The 18,619-nt window shown below is 40.9% G+C and overlaps 1 protein-coding gene across 1 annotated transcript in view; it reads left to right on the top strand.

The window, feature by feature from the left end:
• CSMD1 (CUB and Sushi multiple domains 1) overlaps positions 1-18,619 on the top strand; it is a 2,070,704-nt gene that overhangs the window by 1,840,098 nt on the left and 211,987 nt on the right. Inside the window, exons 34-37 of the mRNA XM_070781602.1 lie at positions 140-343; positions 1,194-1,318; positions 2,196-2,292; positions 12,474-12,578. Of these exons, the coding sequence (XP_070637703.1) occupies positions 140-343; positions 1,194-1,318; positions 2,196-2,292; positions 12,474-12,578 (531 nt within the window). The remainder of the gene's footprint in view (positions 1-139; positions 344-1,193; positions 1,319-2,195; positions 2,293-12,473; positions 12,579-18,619) is intronic.

Here is an 18,619-nt window from a genome sequence, read left to right as displayed (position 1 = left end):
CTCATAGAGTCTGCAAAAGACATTATTAATTTCCACATCAGCAGAAACTCTCCCTGGATTCATCTTAGATCTGTTTCCAAGGAGCTATCGTGGCTTTGTGCTGCAGACACAGATGCTTGTGCTGTGTGCTTGCCTCTAGCTGTCCCGAGGACCAGTGACACGCAGTGCAGCTCTGTCCCTGAGCCCAGGTACGGGAGGAGAATCGGCTCGGAGTTCTCCGCAGGGTCCATCATCCGCTTCGAGTGTAGCCCGGGCTACCTGCTCCAGGGCTCCACGGCCATCCGCTGCCAGTCTGTGCCCAACGCTCTGGCTCAGTGGAATGACACGATCCCCAGCTGCGTGGGTAAGTGTGTGTCCCCACGGTGTGATCACCTGCACGGGGTCCGCAGTCCCAGTTCACTAAGGACTCTCTTTGGTCCACGTAAGCGGACTCTTGCTCCAGATCTGTTTAAAGGGCAAATTATTTTATCAGAAATAATTGAGTAGCAGCCAAATCCTAAAAATTACTGTGTTTCATGAAATAAGTCATCAGATTAACAAGTATGAAATGTGTTTTCCTTTTTGATACTTATTAAGTATGCCATCACAAGCCATGGGTATTCAACATAATTTCATTTGGGGGAAAAATCATTATAATGTTGATTTGTTACATGACTTGTGTAATGCCCTTTTAATAAATTGGTGCTGATGAAGATCTGAAAAATAGTAGGTTAATGCATCCCAAATAACAAAGACATTGTTGGTGATAGTTTATTTGCTTCATTTTGTGTAAGGACCTCCAGGGCAATCATGATTAGCACTTGAATTCATCTGTGCCTTTTAAGCATCTCTTCTCTCTGGATTTGCTCACAAATCCCATTAGTATCCGTTGGAGCTGCCTGTCTGCATATGGAAGAGAAAACTCCACAGAGCTTCTTAACTTGTAGTAGAGCAATTACTCTAAAGAGAGTTCACTTCAGAGATGCTGTTGTTGGGTACAGTGTCTGAGACTTAGCAGCAGAGCAGATGACCATCTATGGTATTTATCACTTAAAAGAAAACAGACTAAGTCTGACCTTGGCTACAAATGCCTTTTCAAGTATCATAGTCCATGTAATATCTCTTAATAGCTGATCACACAGCGAAGGGGCACTGAGTACAATTAGTGTTCTTCACTGTACTTTATTTACACTAAGTGTGGGTTTGGCTTTCAGTCCCCTGCAGTGGCAATTTCACTCAGCGGAGAGGTACCATTTTATCCCCCGGCTTCCCTGAACCTTATGGCAACAACTTAAACTGCATATGGAAGATCATCGTTACAGAAGGATCAGGAATCCAGGTATGTTTGCAAAGCCCAGAGACTCCTAAGAAACAGAGCTCTGCCCACAGGCTTTTCCCTTCTTTGTTTCCCTCTTTTTGTATTGGCTACTCTAAATATACAAACTGTAACCTGTTTCTCTTCTCTTACCATTGCTACCATGTGTCTACATTCGAGATTAAGGTGATAGACTTTTAGAATAAAGTCTATCAAAAGTGCCATTGTGGAAGTTTTGTGGATGTCATTTCGATGGTTTATTTTCTTTGGTTTTGCCTTTCTCTCACATGTATATTTTTAATGTCATGAAAACCCCATTGGACTAGTCTAATTTTTTTAAATTTTATTTTATTTTTAAACTTTACAAAATTGTATTAGTTTTGCCAAATATCAAAATGAATCCGCCACAGGTATACATGTGTTCCCCATCCTGAGCCCTCCTCCCTCCTCCCTCCCCGTACCATCCCTCTGGGTCGTCCCAGTGCACCAGCCCCAAGCATCCAGTATCGTGCATCGAACCGGGACTGGCGACTCGTTTCATACTTGATATTTTACATGTTTCAATGCCCTTCTCTCAAATCTTCCCACCCTCTCCCTCTCCAACAGAGTCCATAATTTTTTTAATTTATTTATTTTTAATTGAAGGATAATTGATTTACAATATTGTGCTGGCTTCTGGCACAGATCAACATGAATCTGCTATTGGTATACATGCGTCCCCTTCCTCTTGAAGCTCCCTCCCACCTTCCACCCACCCCACCCTTCTAGATAGCTTGAGTTCCATGAGTCATAGAGCAAATTCCCATTGGCTATCTATTTTACATATACACTACATATATGTTTCCATTCTGTTTTCGTCTGATTTTATTAAGTGAAGGACAAATATTGGCTTCTTTGGTAGATTCAAGTGATCAGCTTTGCCACGGAGCAGAACTGGGACTCTCTGGAGATTTATGACGGTGGTGATGCGAGCGCGCCGAGGCTGGGGAGCTTTTCAGGTGAGGTGACCCCGTCCCCGAGTTTCTGTGAATCCCAGTCAACATGCCATGACGGACTGCAGAACACTCAGTGCTGACCTCTCCCTGGGAGACTCTTCTCTGTGCTCACAAGTTTCTCTAGTGTTGGGAGGCTTCGAAGGGGAGCACCGTCCCCTGCAAGCAGCAGGCTGAGGGGTGGTGGGCCCCGCGCTGGGAGAACGTGGGTTATTACCTGTGGATGCAACAGGGTGTCTCCACTGAAGTCAGTTTTGTGTGGGGGTGGCTTGGACAACGAACATTGGGTTGGCTGACTTCCTTTTCTCTTGCACTTGTTAGAAGTGTTTGATGGAGTTGGGGACCAAGCACTGAGGTCAGGCAGCAAGGCAGTTGGGGTCCAGATGGAAGGTCGGGGGCAGACGTGGAAACTGAGAACCGAAGTAAACATATGGAGGATGGGGACAGGGTTTCTCGTGACTGGGCAGGGAGTTAGATACATAGGGATGAGAAAGCTGGCGTGGAGCTGGTTGTGATGGATTTGAACTAGAGACACTGGTGTGAACTCATGGTCTTCATATGTATAGCTGTGCATGCCTGTCCAGTCACTAAGTCAAGTCCAAGTCTTTGCAACCCCATGGACTGTAGCCTGCAAGGCTCCTCTGTCCATGGAATTTCCCAGGCAAGAATTCTGGACTGGGTAGCCATTTCCTTCTCCAGGGGATCTTCCCAATCCAGGGATCAAACCCACATCTCCTGTATTCGCAGGCAAGTTTTTTACCCCTGAGCCACTTGGGAAGCCCTATGTACAACTGTACAGCTATAGACATAGAAATATGTGTGTGTGTGTGTGTGTACATATTTCCCACCTCTGTATCCTGTGAGGTGTAAAACAATAACCCCTCAGCAAGGAGTTACCCACCTAGAACCCAATTGTGTGTTTCTGAAATCACTTGAAGTACCATTCTCCCTTAAAGGCACCAGTGCTTTTTGGAGAGCCACTGACTCTGAAGCTCTGGGAGAGAAAACATGCATGATGAGCCACTTTGTACAGAATAGAAATATGTGGATCCACGCTGATATGCGTAGACACATGCATGAGTGTAAGAAGTGGGAGAGAAAGCCTTCCCAAACTATAATAAATCTAAACTAACAAATCGGAAGGAGATGGAATTAGAGCCGCCGCTGGTGGCCGTTAGGACATACACGAGCTACGTGGGGAGCTCAGTGGAGGCTGAAGGTAGCATATGAGGTTGATGAGGACAGACAGCCACAGTCTCCATGCACCTCCTCACCTGGTTCTCACGCACTCACTGCAAAGGAGGAACAAAGTCATTCACAGTGAGAAGCCTGGCAGACACCACCTTCCTAAGGCAGTCATGTCAAGATTTCCAGTAGCGGGACAAGGTATGCACTGGTATACTGATAAGCCTGCTTTCAAAATAAGCAAACAGAGGAACAGAAAGGTTATATTTGACTTAGAATTGCGGTTGCCATGGTATAAATCCTCCAGTGCATGCACACTGAGTCGCTTCAGTCTGTCCATGACATTTCCTAGGCAAGAATACTGGAGTGGGTTGCCATGTCCTCATCCAGGGAATCTTCCAGACCCAGGGATCGAAACTGCATCTCTTACGTCTCCTGCATTAGAGGCAGGTTCTTTATCACTAGCACAACCTGGGAAGCTAGTAAGCCCTTCTCCACCAGAGCTGATTTCAAGTAGCCAGCATGATGTCACTAAAGCTGAGTTTGGGAGGAAATGCCCTGAAGTAGAGTCCGGAAGCCTCTGAGTCAAATCCCTCACACCTCTGAGAGCGGGCAGAGTGGCCTCAGGAGAATACCCTTTTCATGAATCACAGCCTTGTTGTGGCAAAGGGGCTCGAGTAACTCAAAGAAGCTGTGAGCCATGCTGTGCTGGGCCACCCACGGTGAACCAGTCACAGTGAAGATTTCTGGCAAAATGTGGTTCACCAGAGAAGGAGATGGCAACCCACTCCAGTGTTCTTGCCTGGAGAATCCTACGAACTGGAGAATCCTAGTGTGGAAAGGCAGAAACATAGGACAGCAGAAGATGCGTAACTCAATGGACATGAATTTGAGCAAACTCCAGGAGACAGTGAAGGACAGGGAACCTGGTGTGCTGTAGTTCATGGGGTCGCAGAGAGTAGAACCTGACTTAGCGACTGAACAACAGGGGAGAATACAGCATCATATTTTGATATTCTTGCCAAAAATGTATCACCACCTGAATCTAGTCATGAAGAACATCAAACATTCTCTTCGGAGGTTATGTTGCTTTAAAAAAAAGCATTTTTTTTTCAAAATATGTTCATCTTTTTTTGGAGAACTCATTTTCAAGTTTGCCTGCACCAAGACTTATGGCAGGGCAAAGACATGACTTGTTACTGCACACCACCCCTGTGTGTTTTGGTTTTTAACTACTCCCAATCTTTTGTAATCTCATTTCCTGAACTTATGTCTGAGTGTAGTCTCAGCTTAAATATATAAATAATATATTAATACATATTCATTAATATATATTAATGTATAATGCTAAAAGCATGAGAATCTCCTATGTAAACAATGACAAAAAATCCTTTGTAGTGTGCATTTGATTAACTTATAAAACTTTAAAGAAAAATATTACACATGAGCAATTTTTATTAAGTTTTATATACTATAATTTGTAAAAAAATTTAAATTCTAATTTTCTAAAATAAAAATTGATTTTGAAAAATATTCTGCACACAAAAGGTAACTCATATCTTTCAAAAGTATTGAGTTCCTGAAAGGGAAAGGAAGACTAAGAAATTTTTACAAACCAAAAAAAAACCCTCACAAAACTAAAGGGACACAATCATAGATGGACACAATCATAGATGGAAAAGCTGTTATTGGCAGATTGTCGAAATTCCAGTGATTTCTGTGGGATATATGGTCCTGCTGCCTCTATGTTAGTGTTTGGTGTTTTTTTTTTTTTTTATAAATACCTTTGTTTTAAGAAATGCACACTAAATTTTTATTAAAAATATGTCACAATGTCTGCAACTTGCTCTCAAAGGATTTAGTTGCTCAGTTGTATCTGACTCTTTGCGACGCCATGGACTGTAGCCTGCCAGGCTCCTCTCTCCTTGAGATTGGGTTGTCATTCCCTTCTCCAGGAGGTTTTCCAGACCCAGGGAGCAAGCCCGGTATCCTGCACTGCAGGTGGTCTTCTGCATTGCAGGTGTATTCTTTACCGACTGAACTTACCAGGGAAGCCAAAGGGTTTAGAATGAAATAACTTTACACATACCTGTATTGTAGATAGAGATCACTTCACACTTATATCTGTATGTGGAGAGAGCTAGATATCATTATTCTGTAATATATGGCAAGACAGTGGGTATATGGGAGTTTTTTGTACCATATTTGCAATTTTAAGTTAAACGCTACTTAAAATATTTCAAAAAGAGTATTTTATAAACTTTATATGGAAGAAATGACACATCAGCCATCAAGTCTGAATATATTTCAAAACGTAATACATGTTTACACTTTTTTGTTCCTGTGATAATTTCAAAATAATTAAAAAGGAGAATCTGAACCCATTTTTAAAAGTTAGCTGTTGACTATAAGCAAAGAAGAATGAGTAGTTGCTAGAGGTACACATTTCCAGAAAAACGATTGACTGACTTCTTGAATAAATTCAGGGTTTTGATTTTCTGTCTGGATAGCCATGTGTATGTAGGACTTATATTGTAAGCTATTTGAAATCATTTTTGGAAGTAGACAGTTGATAAATTATAAATGGACACGATAGAGCAAAAGTCATACCAATCTGTCGCTGACAAGCAGGATTAAGGGAGAGTAAATAGCAGTGGCTGGAGCAGTGTCTGCCGAACCTGGAGCACAGTCGCTCAGCTTCCCGCACGTGCGGTTCTATCTAGGTCAGTGAAGCAGTGCCATCAAAGGTATTCCGCCTGTGGCAACAGTTTTTCAAAAATCCCTGAGCTGCATTTTGAACCGGGGGAATACGCTTCTTCTGTGCGCCCATTCTGAGCAGAGTCCCAGGCGGATGCCGCTGCAAGGGGTGGGCATTGGCCACAGCAGGTGCGCATCGCATATGCGCCCAGGGCGCCGAAACCCAGCATCTGTTTAGGAAAACAAATGATTATATTTAGAAGTACGGAAGTACAAACAGGACCGTCATTCATCAATATAGTTGCTGCAATTAATAGTAATGTTTAGAGGCACAGTGATGAGCCACTAAGCCCTTTCATACACACAGTGCATGCATGACTCACACATAAGAACTGGACTATTATTTTGGTTTCACAGAATTGGAACATCTTCAAGTGCTTTCAGTAACAGGACTGGTTTATGTCACAGTCAGCAGTGGAAGTGACTTTTCCGATTGCGCTGCAACACAGTCAGGAAAGACAAAAAGTCAGAAGTGTATGTTGAGAACGCACGTGCGGAAACAACTTGGCTGGGGGCTGGAGGCGGTTAAATACACTGAATATCTGAAATCATAGGCAAAACCAGGCAGAAAGTTATACAAATGCTGTAACAAGAACTTACTTTTTGGATGAGTTAGATCATTGTAATAACATTACATTAGCTTTGTACTTTGTGTAGGCATCACCCAAGATATACAGAAATAAAAGGTGAATGAGAGGACAGCAAGCATCACACAATTTGAACGAAAGTGGATTAAAACTGGAGTTTCTATTTGGTGTTTCCTTCTTGTCTCGATGTGGGGGTGGGTCGAGCTGGCCCAGCAAGCAGGTGCAGGCAGCACCCTGACCTTCAGGCCCCCTTTCCTCCTCCTCACAAGTCCATCCCCACGTGCCCGGGTGTGCCCTGTTCGCTGCTGAGCAGACAGCATGCTGCTTCTGGTACAGCCTAGATGGGGAAAAGGTGATGCTCAGACAGAAGACTTTCTGAAACAGGCAAGGTCACCTCACCTTGCAGGTTTCCCTCATCTGCAGTGTTAACTATTAATTAGTTTCAAAGAATGACCTCTTTAAATGTGTCTGCTGACCATAGGGATAGGCTTATGTTTTCCCTCTCCGTGACTCAGTTTCTTAAAAGTCTGCCTCTCTGTCTATCTATCTTTATCCATCAAACCAAGTTTCAGTAACAAAGGGGTTAAATCTGCAGTCATTTTCTGTTTATCATTCAGCAAACGCTTACATTGTCTCATAGTGAATTGTATACTCACAGTTCAGGTCTGAAACGACTCCGCCTCCCACAGACAACCCCACCTGGATATTCAGGGAAAATGGTTTGAGGCACTGGCCCCAGATCTCAAGTGGGAAATTCGTCTTCCAAAGACACACACACAATCATTAGAGAGTGTACCTGGTATTTTCTTTTGTCCTCCATTTATGCCTGTTCTTCTTCCAAAACAGTCAGGTAATACTTTGTATACTGATTATCCAAAGACCCAGCCAGTATACACATTACTAGTCCCAGCATATTGTCAAACTGAGGGTGAACTTTTATAAACCCAAAGAGTTTCTGAAAGACTACATGCTAATCCAAGGTTAATGAGACGTCCTCAGGATGCAATTCTTACCTGGAGTCATTGGTTTGCTTACAGCTGTTTGAGGGTCGTAGAATTGTTTGAGTAGAAAGTGAAGGGCAACCGGGGATCTTGCCCTTGCAACATTGTTCATCTGTCTTGGATAATCACCAGCTTATTTCCTTATTTTGTTATTTAAAATAGTATTTGTACTATGTATGTCTATAATGTATAATACTTATACATTAGCATCATCATCATCCATGAATTTGCCTGCACCATGGGGAGGAGTTTTACCTGAGAGATGGCTCCTTCACACATAGGAAATGTGTATTTATTCAGGAAATGACTTGGATACAGTAGAATATCAAGCATGTACCCCTTGGGTAACAAGGGGCTTAGGCTAGCTTATTGCTTTCCCATAGTATAATGCATTCTGGTAATGCATTCTAAATGTCTGGCTGAAGGACATTTCCTTTTCCTCAGGACCTTGCAGCACCATGGCTCTGTTTTCACCCTTGTCCTTAGCATCTCTAAATTTCCCTACTTGTCAGTTGCTACAATGCAAGCTAGAACATTTTAATTAAAGGAAGCATTATATAAAATAAACCTGCATTTTCCTTTCCTTATATGTTTCATTGAAATCATGTGCAGATTTCAGAGGGAACATTATTCAGATGAATCACACAGGGATAAAGAAGAGAATATATGATCAAAAGCAACCTCTTCTGAATAACATTACATCAAATCTATAGTCTAACTGTTTCCCCAACTTCCATATGACTTGCATGTTGAGGCTTTACCCTTCTTTGTTCATGGCAAGTCAGAAAAAAAAAAGGCAGATTGTTACATTGATTAAAAAAAAAAAAGCAATGTGAATAGTCAAATGCATGGTAAAGCATAAGAATATATGTGTTTTCACTGATACGATGAAGACATGCTGCATCTGTCTGAGGAGGGCAGATGAAATGTGGAGCTTCTTGTTGTCGTTCAGTTGCTCAGTCATGTCTGTTTGTGACCCCATGGAGTGCAACGCTCCAGGCTTCCCTATCCTTCACCATCTCCTGGACTTTGCTCAAACTCATGTCCATTGAGTCAGTGATGCCATTCAACCATCTCATCTTCTCTTGTTCCCTTCTCCTCCTGCCTTCAATCTTTTCCAGCATCAGGATCTTTTCCAGTGAGTCAGCTCTTTGCATCAGGTGGCCAAAGTATTGCAGCTTCAGCTTCAGCATCAGTCTTTCCAATGAATATTCAGGCTTGTTTTCCTTTAGGATGGACTAGTTGGATCTCCTTGCAGTTCAAGGAACTCTCAAGAGTCTTCAACATCACAGTTCGAAAGCATCAGTTCTTCAGAACTCTTCCTTCTTTATGTCCAGCTCTCTCATCTGTACATGACTCCTGGAAAGACCATAGCCTTGACTACATGGACGTTTGTCACCAAGTGCTGTCTTTGCTATTTAACACACTTGTTTAGGTTTGTCATAGTTTCCTGCCAAGAAGGAGTCATCTTCTAATTTCATGGCTGGAGTCACCATCTGCAGTGATTTTAGAGTCCAAGAAGAGGAAATTTGCCATTGATTCCACCTTTTGCCCGTCTATTTGCCATGAAGTGATGGGACTAGATGCCATGATCTTAGGTTGTTTTTTTGTTTTGTTTTGTTTTTTAATATTGAGTTTTAAGCCAGCCTTTTCACTTTCCTCCTTCACCCTCACCAAGAGGCTATTTAGTTCCTCTTCATCTTCTGCCATTAGAGTGGTATCATCTACTATCTGAGGTTTTTTATATTTCTCCCTGCAATCTTGATTCCAGCTTGCACCTCATCTAGTCTGTAGTCTGGCATTTCACATGATTTACTCTGCATATAAGTTAAATAAGCTAGGTGACAATACACAGCCTTGATGCACTCCTTTCCCAGTTTTGAACCAGTCCATTTTCCATGTCCAGTTCTATTGCTTTTGACCTGCATACAGGTTTCTCAGGAGACAGATAAAATATCCTGGTATTTCTATCTCTCCAAGAGTTTTTCCCAGTTTGTTATGATCCACACAGTCAAAAGCTTTAGCATAGTCAATGAAACAGAGGTAGATGTTTTTCTGGAATTCCCTTGCTTTCTCTGGGATACAGCGAATGTTGGCAATTTGATCTCTGGTTCTTCTACCTTTTCTAAACCCACTGAAACGTGGAAGTTCTCAGTTCACATAATGCTGAAGACTAGCTTGGAGGATTTTTAGCATAACCTTACTAACATAGGAGATGAGTGCAATTGTCTGGTGGTTTGAACATTCTTTAGTACTGCCCTTATTGGGAATTGGGATGAGGATTGACCTTTTCCAGTCCTGTGGCCACTGCTGGGTCTTCCAAATTTCCTAACATATTAAGTGCAACACTTTTACAATTCATCTTTTAGGATTTTAAATAGATGTGCTGAAATTCCACCACCTCCACTAGCTTTATTGGCAACAGTTCTTCCTAAGGCCCACGCTTCACACTCCAGAATGTCTGGCTCTGAGTGAGAGACAACACCATCGTGGTTATCTGGGTCATTAAAATCACTGTTGTACAATTTTTCTGTGTATTCTTTCTACCTTTTCTTGATCTCTTCTGCTTCTATTAGGTCTTTACCATTTCTGTCCTTTACTGTGCCCCTCTTTGGATGAAATGTTCCTTTGAGATTTCTCATTTTCTTGAAGAGATCTCTAGTCTTCCCCTTTCTGTTGTTTTCCTCTTTTTTTTGCATTGTTCATTGGAGAAGGCCCCCTTGTCTCTCCTTGTTATTCTCTGAACTCTGCATTTAGTTGGGTATACCTTTCCCTTTCTCCTTTGCTTTCACTTCTCTTCTTTCCTCCGCTATTTGTAAAGCCTCCTCAGACAAGCACTTTGCCTTCTTGCATTTCTTTTTTGGTGGATGGTTTTATCCACTGCCTCCTGTACAATATGACAGACCTCTGGAGGAGGGAATGGCAAGCCACTCCAGTATGTTAGCTGTGAGAACCCTATGAACTGTATAAAAAGGCAAAAAAGATATGACGCCGAAAGATGAGCCCCCAGGTCAGAAGGTGCCCAACGTGCTACTGGAGAAGAGCAGAAGACAACCGCTAACAGCTCCAGAAAGAACGAAGCGGCCGGGCCAAAGCAAAACGGTGCTCAGCTGTGGATCTGTCTGGTGATGAAAGCAAAATCTGATGCTGTAAACAACAGTTTTGCATAGGAACCTGGAATGTTAGGTCCATGAATCAAGGTAAACTGGACATGGTCAAGCAGGAGATGGCAAGAGTAAAATGGACATCTTAGGAATCAGTGAACTAAAACGGATGAGAATGGGTGGATTTAATTCAGATGACATTTTATCTACTACTGTGGGCAAGAATCCCATAGAAGAAATGAATAGCCCTCATAATCAACAAGAGTGCAAAATGCTCTACTTGGGTACAGACTTAAAAATAACAGAATGATCTCGGTTCATTTCCAAGGCAAACCATTCAACATCACAGTAATCCAAGTCTATGCCCCAACCACTGATGCTGAAATTGATCAGTTCTATGAAGACCTAGAAAACCTCCTAAAACTAATACCAAAAAATTATTTTCCATTCATCATAGGGGATTAGAATGCAAAAGTAGGAAGTCAAGAGATACCTGGAGTAACAGGCATTTTTGACTTTAGGGTACAAAATAAAGCAGGGCAAAGGCTAACAGAATTCTGCCAAAAGAGTACACTGGTCATAGCAAACACCCTTTTTCAACAACACAGGAGATGGCTTTACACATAGACATCACCAAATGGTCAATTCTGAAATCAGATTGATTACATTCTTTGTAACTGAAAATGGAGAAGCTGTATACAGTCAGCAAAAACAAGACCTGGAGCTGACTGTGGCTCAGATCATCTGCCCCTCATATCTAAATTCAGTCTTAAACTAAAGAAAGTGGGGAAAACCACTCGGCCAGTTAGGTACAGGATAAATCAATCCTCTATGTTATGCGGTGGAGATGATGAACAGATTCAAAGGATTGGATCTTGTAAACAGAGTGCCTGAAGAGCAGTGGACAGAGGTCCATAATATTGTATAGGAGGCAAGGAATAAAACCATCTCAAAGTGAAAAAAAAGAAAAGGAACTTCTTACCATGCGTGGAAAAAGAGAGTAGCTCAAACTGTAATGATCAAAGCCAATACTTGGATTAAATATGTGACGATCAGACAAGCTAAGGGGATCTGTACACCGAAACAAATGTCCTCAGTGTTTTCTTTTTTGTGGAAATATAATTGACTTACAGTATGATGTTTGCTTCAGTGTACAGCAAAGTGATTCTCTTGAATAATGTGTATTTTTCCAGATTATTTTCTATCACAGGTTACTATAAGTTACTGCATATAGTTCCCTGTGCTAAACAGTTTATCATTGTTGTTTGTCTATTTTATACATGAATGTGTATCTGCTAATCTCAAATTCTGAATTTATCCCTCCCTGCCTCCCTTTCTACTTTGGGAAACTTGAATGTATTCTCTGTATCTGTGAGTCTGTTTCTATTTTGTAATTAGATCCATTTGTATTCTGCTTTAGATTGCACATGTAAGTGATAGCATATATATCCTTCTCTGACTTACAGCACTTAGTGTGATATTCTTATGACTTTCTAATGGGAGAAGTGAATGCATGCCTGATATTAAAGCCCAGCCTGTGTCCCTTCCCGCAGGTACCACGGTGCCAGCGCTGCTCAATAGCACATCCAACCAGCTCTACCTGCACTTCCAGTCAGACATCAGTGTGGCCGCTGCTGGCTTCCACCTGGAGTACAAAAGTAAGCTCCCCTGTCTCTGCATCTGGCTTTCCCTGTGACACTGAGTGATTTTCTTAAAGGGGAAATGGATCCCTGCCCTTATTACACAGTGAAATTTTGTTCTAAAGTTATGTTTAGAAGTTCCATGTAGTTGAGTGTTACAAAACCAATCTCTATGAACTATATTGTTATTACATAAATATTAATATAATATTTTGTTACATAATTATATCATAATACTATAATAATATATCATTATTTGAACTGTATCTTATTATATTATATTGTATAACATAATTATATTGTGAAAGAAAAATTTATAGGGAAATGAAGAAGTTAGGATCTGGAATAATTTGATAAAACATTGGCTTTGCTTTCAGGCTGTTTGTGTTAAAAAGAGAAAAAGTTCAAAATACCCATTGGTAATATTGCTAGTTTTTCTTGTGAGTGGTAGAAAATACTCAGATAAGGATCCAAAAATGTAGAAGTCATAATTTCCAAATAGATTATGGTCATAAGCTCTTTCTATTTCTAGTCTCAGAGGCTGTTAGAATGGGACCGGCACAGAGCAGCCCCTTCAGTGCCTACATTTGTGTATTATTCATTTTAATTGGAAGAAGGTAACGCAAAGGAGATGTTAACCTTTTAAAAAATGGATGTGAGACTGAGTTAATAGTCTGATAAATGGGATGACAAAGGTCAGATTCACAAATCCACTTTGACGTTTGATTATGCAGGTAAACCTTGGAAAAGCGAAATCAGAATTTCCAATGAGAGTAAAGTTTATTTTAGGACGTGTTTTCAAGCACTAAAAATGCTTAATGTTGATATTCATCTCGTTTAATAAGCAGTTGCAAATAAGCAAATACATGGATAAGCTTTAATAAGTGATCCTTTGAATTGAGATAAACAGTTTGCTGGGATGTAAATGCGTGCAGTATTTGAATGGCCAGATTTCCAGCTGATGATAAATATTCTGAACCAGACACAAACCACAGGGCTGTTTTGCATTCCGGTTGAATTTCCTTACTTATTACCGGCATTTGTATGCAAGTTTATTCCAATTTATTTGAATGGGACTGCATTAGTGACAGCATAAAATGATACTGTGGATGTTATTTATGTAGAATATGTCTGGAAAAATCACTACTTTGATACATATGGTGAACATCTGTAGATAGGAAACTATAAACCTTATTTATGATAGTGTCAGTAAATTCACTAATATTTTTAGCAGCGTTAGATTTGATCAATGTGCCCATCTCTTCCTCTCAAAGTGATCTTGTGGCTTCTGACTCTTCATTCACTCCTTATAGAAAGAGGAGCTACTGAAATAATTAGTCTACAATTACCATGAAATATTATCCATGACTCACACATACCTCAGCTCCAACAATGTATTAATAGTAATCACCTGCATTTCATCTCATTCTCAATTAAATTTATTAAAAGAAAGATGAATGTATTGCTCACTGAAATTAATCTTGTTCAAGGATCTAAGGCCTTGTTTCATTACTTAATCTACTTATTTTTTTACTTGGCCACACAGAATGCTACGTTTTCTTTTGTTGAGTTTCTTTACTGAGTCATTGTTTTTGGACACTAATAGTATTCTGAGGATCATGCCATTATCTTCTGTGTGTTTCAAGGCAGTCATTTCTCTGTTCTATGTGTCAGTGTAAAATTTGGATTATACAAAGTGTTTGTAGAATTACTCTTATTAAGGTGAATATCAAACAACATAAGGATTGTTGAAGTAAGTTGTCAAAAATTGTCTAATATTCATAACCTTCTAACATTTTTTTTTTGCTCTCTGGCCCTTTCTTTTTAATTTTGTTTTAAATTTTGTACTGGAGTATATAGCTGATTAACAATGCTGTGATAGTTTCAGGTGGACGGCAAAGGGACTACCTTAAATTGTGTATTTCCAGTCTGCACATCTTTCAATTCAGATTTTTCACTAAAATATATACCCATGAAATAAGAGTAAAAGCAGCAACAAGCTCTGTTCCTGGTCCTGCCATAAACGTGTTACAGCTATTTATTCAATTCTCCTCAAAACAACTCCATGAGGTATGCTTAGGTTTTAAAAGGTCTTCTCTGTGGCTTAGATGGTAAAGAATCTGCCTGCAATGCAGGAGACCTGGCTTAGGAAGATCCCATGGAGAAGGGAATGGCTACTCACCCCAGTATTCTTGCCTGGGAAATCCTATGGACAGAGGAGCCTGGTGGGAAACAGCCCATGGGATCTTAAGGAGTCAGTCATGACTGAGCGACTAACACTAGGCCTTTAAGGAGAAGAAACAGAGCCCCTCATGCGTTCAGCCCGCTCAGGTCAGAGTCGGACTGCTAACGACTTACAGAAGGAACACATGTAGACACAGATGTGTTTCATCGCAAATGAGCACCTGCCCAAGAATCACAACCGTCCAATCAGGAAGAGCACACAGACCGCCCTTCTGTACTAAGAGAGACACCGCCTGCCGCTAGTAGCTGAATGGTGTGTGGAAGAGAAAGGGGCTTGGGACTCAATCTTGGAGATGCAGGTGGTCCGATCCTGAAACCTGAGCTGTTACAGCTAGTCCACTTCTGCTTCCATCTGAGAAGTGTGAGTTTCTCACATGAAATGAAGGCCAGATACTGTTAATTAGGTGCTTGTGTGCACGTCACTTTAGTCATGTTGACTCTTTGAAACCCTATGAAGCTTTGCCCTCCAGGCTCTTCTATCCATGGGATTCTCCAGGCAAGAATCATGGAGCAGGTTGCCATTTCCTTCTCTAGGGGATCTTCCCAACCCACAGATTGAACCCAAGTCTCCTGCAGCTCCTGCAGTGCAGGCAGATTCTTTACCACTGAGCCAACAGAGAAACCCCCTGTTAATCATAACAGTCCATAATTCCAAATGAACACTGACAGGAATTTTTCAAACAAAAAGCAAACACTTTTATTTGAAATTTGGTGGGAAGAGGACAAATAAGATTAAACACCCAAACCCTGATGGAGTGTTGCTATTGATACTATTTGTATTTTATTGATGTTTTCCCTCTTTTTCTGATAGCATTTTGTTTAATTGAATCTTTTATTTAAGTTCCAATTTATCTCCACTATGGTCTTATTAGAGAAAAGTCTTAAAAACGTTAAGGGTCTCTCTAGACAAGTTTAAAATATATTCTTTAATATAACCCATCTTACCTTCAAATAATATTATTTCACTTTGTGTCTAGTGAAACTTATAAACTTGTACTTCTAATTTCTTCTATCCATCCCTCATGTTATTGTTGTTTTTGCAAAAATAAAATGTAAAATAACAATAACATGAAGGATGGATAGAAGAAATTAGAAGTACAAGTTTTTAAGTTGCATATTATAAAACCTACAAATATTTTTCTACTTTTTTGCTTTAAATATTTATCTTTCATAGTGAATAAAATAAGAAAATAAATGTTTTATATTTACCTTATTTTTAACATCTATGAAGCTCTTTCTTGGGGTGAATCCAAGTTTTCATTTAATTTTTTTCTGTCTAAAGAACTTCCTTCAATTCTTCTTATAGGGCAGGTCTGCTGACAATGAATTTTCCCAGCTATTGTTTTTCATTTTACCTTCATTTTTTGAAAGATATTTTGGCTGGGTTTGGAAATCTGGGTCAGAAGTTATTTTTCAGTATGTTAAAAAGTAGGGCTCCTCTGGTGGCTAAGTGGTAAAGAATCTGCCTACCAGTACAGGAGACAAAGGTTCAATCCCTGCATCAGGAAGAGCCCTTGAAGGAGAAAATAGCAACCCACTCCAGTATTCTTGCTGGGAGAATCCCATGGACAGAGGAGCCTGGGGGGGCTACAGTCCACAGGGTCACAAAGAGGCAGACGCAACTTAGCACGTGACGCACACGCACACGTAAGATACGCCACTTCATGGTCTTCTCGTTGCTTAGTTTGTGATGAGAAGTAAGCTTTGATTCTTCTGGCTATGTGTTTGTCCCTGTTTTCTGGCTTCCTTTATAAATTTCTCTTTATCTTTTATTTTCATCAGATAGACTGTGGTGTGTCTAGGTGTGTGTGTGCACACGCACATGTGCATGCACACGTGATATTCATCCTGTTCAGTGACCCTTACATTCTTGGATCTAAGGTTTAATGTCTTCCATTATAATATTTATGAAAAAAGTCTTGACCATTATCATTACAAATGTTTCTTTCCCACATTCTCCTTTCCTGTTTTTTTGGGGCAACTCCATTCGCATGTCTATTGGACATGTTGATATTGTATCACAATTCTTGGTTGCAATTCTGTTTTATTCACACTCTATGTGTGTGCTCCAGTTTTTGTAGTTGCTATTAACCTTTGATTCTCTGAGTCTTTCCTTGGCTATGTTAAGTCTGCTAATGAGTCCACTGAAATAATTCATCTCAGATATTGTGTTTTCCCCCTTGAATTTCCACTTGCCACTTTCTTATACTTAGTCTCTCTGCCATAATTTCTCCATCTCTTCCTGAATGCTATCTTGTCCACTAGGCGTTTTAACACATTTTTATATTTGATGTATCTGCCCAATATGCCACTATATGACTGTGCAAAGTCTGACCACTTTATCTCTAGACAAAGTGTTTTTTTTTTCTTGAATACTTTATTAAAGATGGGCACCATGAGTAGATGCGCACCACTTTATTGTTGTTCAGTTGCTAAGTCGTGTCTGACTCTGTGATTCCATGGGTTGCAGCATGACAGACTCCTCTGTTGTTGACTATCTCCTTAAGTCTGCTCAAACACATGTCCATTGAATCAGTGATGCTATTAATATTTGTGCTAGGAATGGGCACCACTTATGTTAGCCTGTCGAATCAGGAGTTGCCGTGGGTTTGAGTTCTGTTGTTGCTATGGTTACTTTCAGAGCATCAGATCCCTCAGTGGTGAGCTGCAACTGCCAAGTCCTAGTTGAAGGCTTTTTCTCAGTCATTACTCCAACCTTAGCTATCAGTCTTCCCTAAATGCCTTTCCCAAAGAGATGGTATCTTTCCAGACTTCTGTATCTCCCCAGTAGTAGATGCTGCTGCTTGTTACTCCGTGTTAAGCTTACACTGGTATCAAGGTAGTTCTCTCCCAGCCAAAGTCAGACCCTGAGAGTCTATGCATGGTGGGATGGGGTGTTCTCAGCAATCTTGCCCACCCTTCTGAGGTTGTAAGCTTCTACCTATCGCTTGTATTTGAAGAGAATTTCCTGACTGTCCCCTAGTGTCAGAAGACCGTGGTCTTGGTACTAATAGAGGATCTTAAGCCCACAGATTCTCCTACTACACCCCAGATGTAGACTTTCTCTATATAACTTTCTCCAAGCTGAAGTACCTCTCTTCTTGTGCCCTGGAGACAACAGGTTTTTGCTACTGAAAGTGGTTAAACTTTCTTTTCTGAAAGAGGAAAATGTGGGGAAATGCATGGGATTCCATGCCCCTGTCCACAGAAACAATGATATTTGGTGGTGGTGAGGGTTGGTAAGGGAGAGGATGATTCTAGGCTCTACCAGGCCCCCAGTGTTTCTCTTAATTACTTGGCAGAGGTGCAAGGACAGAAGGGCAGGACCTCCCTCTGTCTGGGACCCTGAGCAGCTGGAGACCCATGCTGGGCACTGGCCATTGCTAAGATGATAGCTAATCTATCCTTGCCTATGGAAGTGGGTCCTTTCTCTCCTGTGATCCATCACAGTGACAGTTCATGTGCCCTGCCTCCCCTTGGAGGCACTAATCCTTGGGAACTGATGTCACCTAGGTACTTGAAACCTCAGCTCCCCGATGAGTTCAACAATGGCTATGATTTTGTAGTTTAAATTTTCTCACTGTTAAAGTGGTCTTGAGACTTTATTTTACATATTTCTATATCCAAGGTAGAAATGGAAGTCTTTTGTGGGTGTTAAAATTGCTCTACTTCAAGGATAGATAGATAGATAGTGAAGTCGCTCAGTCGTGTGCGAATCTTTGCAACCCCATGGACAGTAGCCAACCAGGACTCTCCATCCATGGGATTTTTCCAGACAAGAATACTGGAGTGGGTTGCCATTTCGTTCTCCAGGG

Source organism: Bos indicus, chromosome 27 (genome assembly GCF_029378745.1).
Source record: "Bos indicus isolate NIAB-ARS_2022 breed Sahiwal x Tharparkar chromosome 27, NIAB-ARS_B.indTharparkar_mat_pri_1.0, whole genome shotgun sequence".
In the NCBI taxonomy this organism is placed as follows: Eukaryota; Metazoa; Chordata; class Mammalia; order Artiodactyla; family Bovidae; genus Bos; species Bos indicus.
The sequence above is the reverse complement of the archived record's forward strand: the minus strand, read 5'-3'. Positions and strand labels throughout refer to the sequence as shown.